The 8,365-nt window shown below is 39.5% G+C and overlaps 1 protein-coding gene across 1 annotated transcript; it reads left to right on the forward strand.

Annotated features, from left to right (window-relative positions):
- The first annotated feature begins 1,909 nt into the window (after nucleotides 1-1,909).
- On the forward strand, nucleotides 1,910-7,695 carry nts (neurotensin). The gene is made up of 4 exons (XM_028584273.1): nucleotides 1,910-1,970; nucleotides 3,063-3,124; nucleotides 6,059-6,256; nucleotides 7,552-7,695. Exons 1-4 carry the CDS (start codon nucleotides 1,910-1,912, stop codon nucleotides 7,693-7,695), a joined length of 465 nt encoding a protein of 154 aa, XP_028440074.1.
- Nucleotides 7,696-8,365: the final 670 nt, after the last annotated feature.

The raw sequence follows: 8,365 nt of genomic DNA on the forward strand, positions 1-8,365 counted from the left end.
AAATTCAGACATTGACGAATCCAGCCTACTTTAACTAAAGTCTGTTTTTCATGCTTTAAATCTCTTTTGTAGAAGCTTTTCCAACTGGGACATTTGCTTTACACTATATACTAAAAAGAAGAAAAAATGTCTGTGGGGACCAATTAGTGTGAATATAGACAAGTAAAACTTTGTGGTTTTAATTCAAAGTGGATTTTATTTGATAGTGTACTACTTCAGTCACCTTTTTATATAATTACAATTAAAGGCATCCGCATTTAGAATGCCATATTCCTTTAGTATTGTTTTTCGTAATGAAATACGAAAACACAATACTGTGAAAGTAGAGATCATCGTAATTGCTGAAATGCAATGGCCAAATAATCATGTATAGCCCTATAGAGGCCAAAACAGTGGCCTAATTGTACAGAAAACTGAGGAAATTATTGAATTATGTCCTGAAGAAAAGTTTACTGTTTGACAGGAATACTGCTAATATTTAATTTATAACGTGATTCATTTTTGTTCATATGAAATCCACACTAAAGCAATAGTACATGAAACAGACAGCAGATAGAGCGGACTATGCGGTAAACTTTAAAGTCTCTGATGGGATATTAGGCCTACTGTATGTTAACATTGCATAATCTTTATCACTTGTTTATTTTAGGATTAACTATCAGATATAGCCCTGTTCCAGGTTAGAAAAATATCAGAGTAAAAGAATGAAAAAGTAAAAAAAAAAAACATCAAATAAGATAAGAGGATCTAAAATTGATCCTTGAGGAACTCCTAAACATATTAGAATATTTGTTTGACCAAGCCATAACCTTCAGCAAATGATTTAGGGTTAAAGACAGCGTTGAACGGATAACCTTTTTACTTTGACTTCAAATAAAAAAACAACTCAAAATGGAACAACGCCAAGGTTTTTAACTGCTGTTTCCAAATTAAAGAATGACCTTTTATTCTGAGCTGAAGCCAACATGGAAGAGGTGTCCTCAAAACATTCAGAATTTTTGTGACAACTGGGCAAACTCCATCTGATGATCACACAATATGATAAAGAAGTTTTAGAATCAGTACTAAATGGACCTTGTAGTGAGATTTCTCAATTGAAGACGTATTTCAAAAGAAACATGTATGAATAATTTCAGTCTATTTCAAAGATAATTTTATAACAAGCATAGATGTTGCATTATTTCTACTGAGAAGGTTTAACATTGATACAATTCTACTTTTATATAGGAATACATTTTCAGATATTAATGACTGGCTATTTATCACAATGATTCATGTCTTATGCAGGTGCTAATTTGGTTTAAAAGTCTAGACAATCACGTGTTGCTTTGAAAAGACACATAAAAAGCTATAGTGTGTCTTTGTTGTGCATCCTCCCACGTCATACCTGCATCCCGTCCCTGGGAGACAAGTGCAAAACAAACCTCCAACTGTGTGCATTCATGAGGTGAAATAACCAAATCTCCCAAAGCTTGACGCAAAAAATCTTTCGCCCTGTGATGCCAAAGTGACGTATGATGAAACAATGACACACAAGGGAAGAGACGATATGATGAGACTAATGGATGGATGGATGGATGGATGGATGAAGGGGGCTGTTTCAGTGGGTGTAAAGGTGGGGGTGGAGATGAGGAGAGAGACTGATTCTCTGACATCACATTGGCTCTTATAAACTGAGGGAATGGAGCCCTCTGCACTTCACAACCAACCAGAAAACTGCAAGGAAGGAGAAGCGTGTTTGGAGCTGGAAGAGAAGAAGAAGAGGAAGCAGCAGCGGCACTAGACATCCCCTCTCCAGCCTCTCTAGCCGTCTGTGTCTGACCTTTAACCTTATGGACTAGATTTCTCCTCAGGTGAATTCTTCAGTGCGGGATTCTCTTTTTTTGGTTTTGTTTGTTTTCTCATCAAGATGCAGGCACAGTTGGCATGTATGCTTCTCCTCTGTTTCACATATGGTGGACTTTGTACAGGTAAGCACCAGGACTCTTTCAACAAGTTTTGCATTTATGCATCGTTTTATGATGTCATGATTAATCATTGACTTTATTCAGAGTAACAAAATAGGGATAAAGCCATAACACGCAAGCAAAGTATGGAACAAGTCAAACTTACTGTATGCAACAGGTTCATCGTTGTGGTTATGATAGTGCAAATATGGAAAAACTGCATATTTTAAATCATGGAAATATTTCGGTTTAAAAAAAAAGAATTTGCACATTAAAGTTTCATGATAACATTATGGTTTTCTGAGTTTGGGTTTGTAGATAAAATACTGAAATACCCTGACTGCTGATGATGATTGATTCTTAGGGTAGTTACTCCATTTTTCTGGTCCCACCATTTATGAAAATGACTTCAGGAGGCTAAAAACTTTAAAACCTGACTTAAATTCGTCTTTTATTCAAGATTTTTCCTCAATGATCCAATGTAATGATTCCTTAATTGAATGTTTGAGAGCCCATTTGACTCTACATTTATACAAAATAAACTACAGCAGAAAAAACCACATTTGCTATTAAAATGGGTTCCAAATTAGAATAAATTCACGGTCATTAATTCATTCCACATTTAATACAGGCTACACTGAATAGCGTAAAGAGTCTAAATCGAAATTAGACTCCAAATTACTTTTGGTCCAGTGAGCCAATGAGAGTCAGTGTCAGTTTGTATGATAAAAAAATCCTCAAAATCAATAATGGATGTTGGATTAACAAAGCTGTATTGGGTAATGTGTGTTTTGCTTCACTCTCGGGGCACTCTGGGAGTTCCCTAAATGAATAGATTGTCACCCGTTGAACACTTAAAGGTGTCTACCAACAAATAGGAATGTGTGCTGAGTTTTGGCTCGGCTTAATTTGTCTGCACATATCGCTTTAGTTGTAAATGTTGCAAACGTTTATTAACTACAGATCACAAAGAAGATGAAACAGTCACATTGATAAAGAGCATGCTATACTTCCTTATCTCAATGACATTTCTTATGCAGCAATCACTCAGGATTCACTTAACTCTTGGTTAGATTCGGATGATGGTTATATTCCTGTTATCTTTCTAACTGACAGACGTCGACCAGGATCAGCAAGTGCTGGAAGAGGAGCTACTCAGCAGTCTCTTCACTTCTAAGGTACAGCGTCCCTCTCTTTTTGCACCTGTGACATCAGAGACTGAGTGTCCAAAAAAAAGCTACAACCCACCCGGTCAGCTAGTGACCCCTCCCATCACTCCATCTGACCCAACACACAGGCTGCCTCCCAGGTGTTCTTTCATGAAATCTGGATCCACGCTTCAGTCACAGCCTCGCCTTTTGGTTGTGTTCATGCTGACCCTGGAGATACATATTTGACCTTATAGGGCTTTTTTTTGTGTCACTCAGGTGGTTTTTAATTGGGAATTGAATAAGACTATTTTACACAGTTCAGTTAGGCAGAGCACAATAAATATAATCAACACACTACAACTGCTGCACTTGCGGACATGTCCTTTGAGATGAACATAAGGGCTGAGGGATGTTATTCAGTTGTAACTTCATGATTTTAAACACACTCGTCAGGCCAGGCAAAGCTGAGGGAGCAATCAGAATCAGAAAAAGGATTTATTGCCAAGAAAGTAACACTTAAGCCGCCCACACATGATAAGCGATTTGCTCTCTGCGCGCCGCAAGGTAGGGCGGCGGCAACTAGGTCAAAGTTTAAATAATTTGAACTTTGAGCGCAGTTGGGGCGCCACCGCCCTCCCCATAGGAAATCAATGGTACGGCCAAGGAATTTGCATTGGTTGTTGCCGCATACAGTAAATCAACAAATTAAACATTAATATGAAATAAACAAAAAATGAATACAGAAACAAGTATGTAAAAAGAATGTTTAAGAAAAAAGAGGCTGTATGGATTAGTGCAGGACGTGCAACGGTTCAGAATATATAGAATGTGCAGAGGACAGGTCTATAGTTCCGGATGAAGTTTGTGAGAGTGGAACTAGAGGCACGAGGAGACAAATGGCCGAGCCTAATAGGATTCAGATGGGCCTGACAGCATCACAACGACACATCTTCCACCCCTCTCTCTCTCTCTCTCTCTGTCTCTGTGATAAATAATCGCGGTGCTCGTACGGAGACGTGACGGTAACAAATCAGCCATGTGATTCATTGCTACTGATGCTCGGAGGTTGCTCAGGGGTGATGATTATAATAATAACTTGCAGAATGACTGATAGAGTGCTCAAGAGGATGGAAAGTGCAGTGTGGTAGAAAATACTTGTGGATCTTTATCCTAACTATATACTTGATCTTTTTTTTTTTTAAGGTGACAGCTAAATTGATTGAGCTGTTTGTCCACTCTTCTTTTTTATCTGATCAGATGCAGGAGGTAGATTTCCTCTCTGGCTCCTATTTCTCCATTAAAGATGATAGCATCATTTTTATATTTGGCATTGGCCATTGCCCTCCCTCTGTTAAAGAAACAGCAACAGGCGTTTTTGGCTGTTGACTCATGAACATTCAGTTGTCACACAGAGACGCCAAGGGGTCCGCTGTGGATTGTAAGAATATTGGACCCCTGCAATAACTCTTAATCCCACCCCTCAAAGTTTATTTTTATTTTTATAGATAATTTTTATAAGATTTTTATACCTAAGGAAGAAATCCTTCCAGCGACCTATCAGCACCATTAAAACCACACACCACTCACGTTAATTTAAAACTAAATGAAAACCCTTAAAATCTTCAATGTGTGAATCATTTGTAAATGTCAGTAGCTGCAAATGCTTGGTCCCTCGTGTGTCGTTCTTTTGATGTCTCGGCATGTCTCTGGTCTTTGTTTGCCCTCCCCGTATTGGACGTGGCTCCACTCTTTAGGACATCAGAGGAGACTGTATTCCTCTGATGCTCATAGACGATGTGAGCAAAGCAAGTCTTTGAGGGGTTGTGGCCATTTACAATAACTTAGAAGCCACAATTTCCCCTCGCCCCCTGAATCTCTCCATCATCCTCAGTGACACCCAGAGGTCTTTGCGGCAATGTGTGGGAGATCGCCAGCCATAATGGGGGGGGGAGGGGGGTACCTCCACCCGTCTTTTAAAGCACTCAAACTAGATTATAACACAACAGGCTGCAGCTAGATGAGGTTAGATGTCACTGAAATATCACTGTGGATGGAATGTTTAAGGAACAGTGCACATATCACATATATCTTAACTGCTGTCTAAACATGTGTGCGTCAGTGCTGCAATGTAAAGTGAAAGCCTTAAATGCATCCTCAGTGCTCCTTAAAAGGGAATGTAAAAACGCGGCAGATAAAATTGTTCTGTGTGGAAAACCTCCAAAGTACCATCGCTGCACTTCAGTGAGACAAATGCAATGCATTGTCGTTGGTTAGCAGCTGATCCATTAAATATGTTCATAAAAAAATGACAAAAATTCAAAAAAATAAAGCTTCACACACAAAACATTACACACAATACTAAACAAAAATCTACAATATGAACATATAGGGTATAGACTGAATAATAGTAAAAACTTATAAAATATCAAGCAATGTAGTACCATAACACTACTAACAACAAAATAATTCTGTTGTAGTTCCTTCAGTGGTATCATTTCTATCACAGTCATAACCAAACATGAGCACAACAATAGGATACACGTGTACAGGTTATAGCAGGGCTGCTGAATTAGATTGCAATCAGTTGTATAGGTGTTGTAGTTATTGTGTCCACCCTATTTTCTTATGGATCTAATGGTCAAAGCAGCGCATTCATAGCAAAAGAAGAAAAGCCTGTATTACGTTTTGTCCCGAAAAGTTGAATGTTGAATAGAAACATGGAATATAAAGACTATAGAATAAAAAAAAATTGTTTTATCCTCTGTGGTCCATCCCCCTCTGGGCTCAACTCAATTTTCACTTCATCTCAGTTCACAACGTTAATTAAATATTCAGTTAAATCCATCTTTTCGAAGGATCTAATTTGTTGCCAAGCTTTCAATCTGGAAAACCAGCCCTTCCTGTACTCAGTTTGTAAACTCAAACACCTCCCCCGTCTCCTCCCTTGTTCCCTCTTTGCAGATGAAACAGAACAAGCAGAGTGCCCCCTACTGGCGCGTGTCGCTGGTTAACCTGTGCAAGATGGTGAGCGGCCTGCGGCAGGAGGCCTGGAGCGAGGAGGAGGAGGGCGGGGAGCTGAGGGAGGGGAGCCTCCAGCTGCTGGAGGAGCTTTACAACCTGCAACTCATCTGCCGAGCGCTGCAGAACAGGGAGGAGAGGGTGAGACACACACACACACACACACACACACACACACAGACCAAAGAGAAGCAGTCATCCTTTAATTGGAAGATGTGTATTGTTATGTGGTTATGCTGTTGTTGGAGCTATAGAAATTTAAATGCATGTCAGTCAAGCTTTCTTTCCACTGTCTGCTACCACAACTCGGCCAACTTTATTTTATCTTATCCTTGACGTTTGTGTGACCTTTTTTAATTTTTCAACCAAGAACTTACTACTAATGAGGTTTTTTTTAACATTAATATGCGTTCCCCCAGCCTGCCTATGGTCCCCCAGTGGCTAGAAATGGCGATAGGTGTAAACCGAGCCCTGGGTATCCTGCTCTGTCTTTGAGAAAATGAAAGCTCAGATGGGCCGATCTGGAATCTTGTCCTTATGAGGTCATAAGGAGCAATGTTACCTCCCCTTTCTCTGCTTTGCCCGCCCAGAGAATTTGGCCCACCCATGAGAGAGAGACATCATGGCTTTCAAACGAGAAAAGTGGCAGTTGCCCCCGTGTGTTGTGGAGACAACACACGTCACAATTTTGTGGATTTCCATTCTTTCAGATCACTTGAATGATTACATGTTGCTGTATAAGAAAATTCTTCAAAACTCTTTAGATGTATAATCATCCAGTTCAAATTATATTTCATATTGCCTCAAAGTTTTTTTAGCTGTGTTTTTTTATCCAAAAGCAGCAACATTTTATGAGCTAGCAACAGATATGAAAGTACAATATTTGAAGTAAGTGAGTTTCTGTTTCATATGTAGTGGAGAAATAAAATACCTAAATACAGAGTTTCAGTATTAAATTGCACTACTACTTAAATTGAAAAAAAGCAAATGTCTTGGCTGATATGAAATCCTAAAAACAGGTGTACACACTCACATAAACACAGGAACATGCATTCAGTACAGGCACACTGTAAATCTGGCTCACATTTCACAAACACACGACACACCCCATCCATCTTCTCTCTCACAGTAAACACACCTCGTTACGCGCCTATTTCCTTGTCTCCCTTCTCCCTGTCCTCCATCATTTTCCTTTCACGTCTCACGCAAATGCCCTTTTCCTTTTTCATTTTATTTTAAATCTTAACACAGCGACTGCAGATTAGCACCTGTTTTACCACGCACGGAAGCACAGAGGAGAAGCACTCGTTTAATCACAGCTACGCCGGCGTAGCCTCCCGTTACCCTGCCACTCAGCAACAAAGCACGCGTTTGCCATTTCCATCCTCGTCATGTGACACTCACCCTCCACCGTGTGTTTCTCTGCCCCCTAACAGCTACTCCATGACTCTCAAGAATATTTAGAGGAGAACAGTGACACTCCGCTGAAGCGAAAATCACCCTACATCCTGAAGAGGCAAGCAGCGCACACCACCAAGTCCCGGAGGCCGTATATCTTGAAGCGAAGTACAATTTACTGAAAGCCATCCCCGAGGCCGAAGTGACGTTTTAGGGGGGGACCAGACCAGATACTTTCTGTGAAGATGTGATTGTGTTTTTGTCTCTCTTCTAGTAGCTGCAATGTTTATTTTTCCTTTTCCCATTGTTGTTTTTATTCAGACCTCCGACCCTTCGATTGTATGTCCAGCATTGAGGCCTGCCTGTATTCTGCTCCTTTCCAAGTATAGGTCCTGAAAATAAAATCCTGAGCATCAAGCAAATTGTGTACCTCCTGAGAAACTATATTTATTTACTCTATTTCTTCACTGCACACTAAGTCTATTTTGTTTCAGGATATGATTAAATGATTCATGATACAAAACCAGTGTGATGTGACTATGTTTTCTTTGATATAACAGCTTAATGAAATTATATATTTAAGAGTCAGTTTAATTATTAATAGGTCTTGAGTAAAAACAATTGGGCTGTTGCAGACATGGTACAAAAATGAGAAAGAGAGATGGACAAAAACATGGTTATCTTTTAATGGTATTTGTGGACAGTAAGATAAATGTAAAATTACACCAACCTTATTCTTTTCTTTTTTTTTAAGATTATTTGTTTGGGCATTTCTCCCTTTAATGGACAGGACAGCTAGGTGAGAAAGGGGAGAGAGAGGGGGAAGACATGCAGGAAATCGTCACAGGTCGG

Source organism: Perca flavescens, chromosome 8, assembly GCF_004354835.1.
Source record: "Perca flavescens isolate YP-PL-M2 chromosome 8, PFLA_1.0, whole genome shotgun sequence".
Classification (NCBI taxonomy): Eukaryota; Metazoa; Chordata; class Actinopteri; order Perciformes; family Percidae; genus Perca; species Perca flavescens.

Coding starts and splice junctions, on each gene's coding strand:
- nts (XM_028584273.1), top strand. CDS start 1,910: ATGCAGGCACAGTTGGCATGTATGCTTCTCCTCTGTTTCACATATGGT. Junction 1,971..3,062: donor ATATGGTGGACTTTGTACAG/GTAAGCACCAGG, acceptor TCTAACTGACAG/ACGTCGACCAGGATCAGCAA. Junction 3,125..6,058: donor GCAGTCTCTTCACTTCTAAG/GTACAGCGTCCC, acceptor CCCTCTTTGCAG/ATGAAACAGAACAAGCAGAG.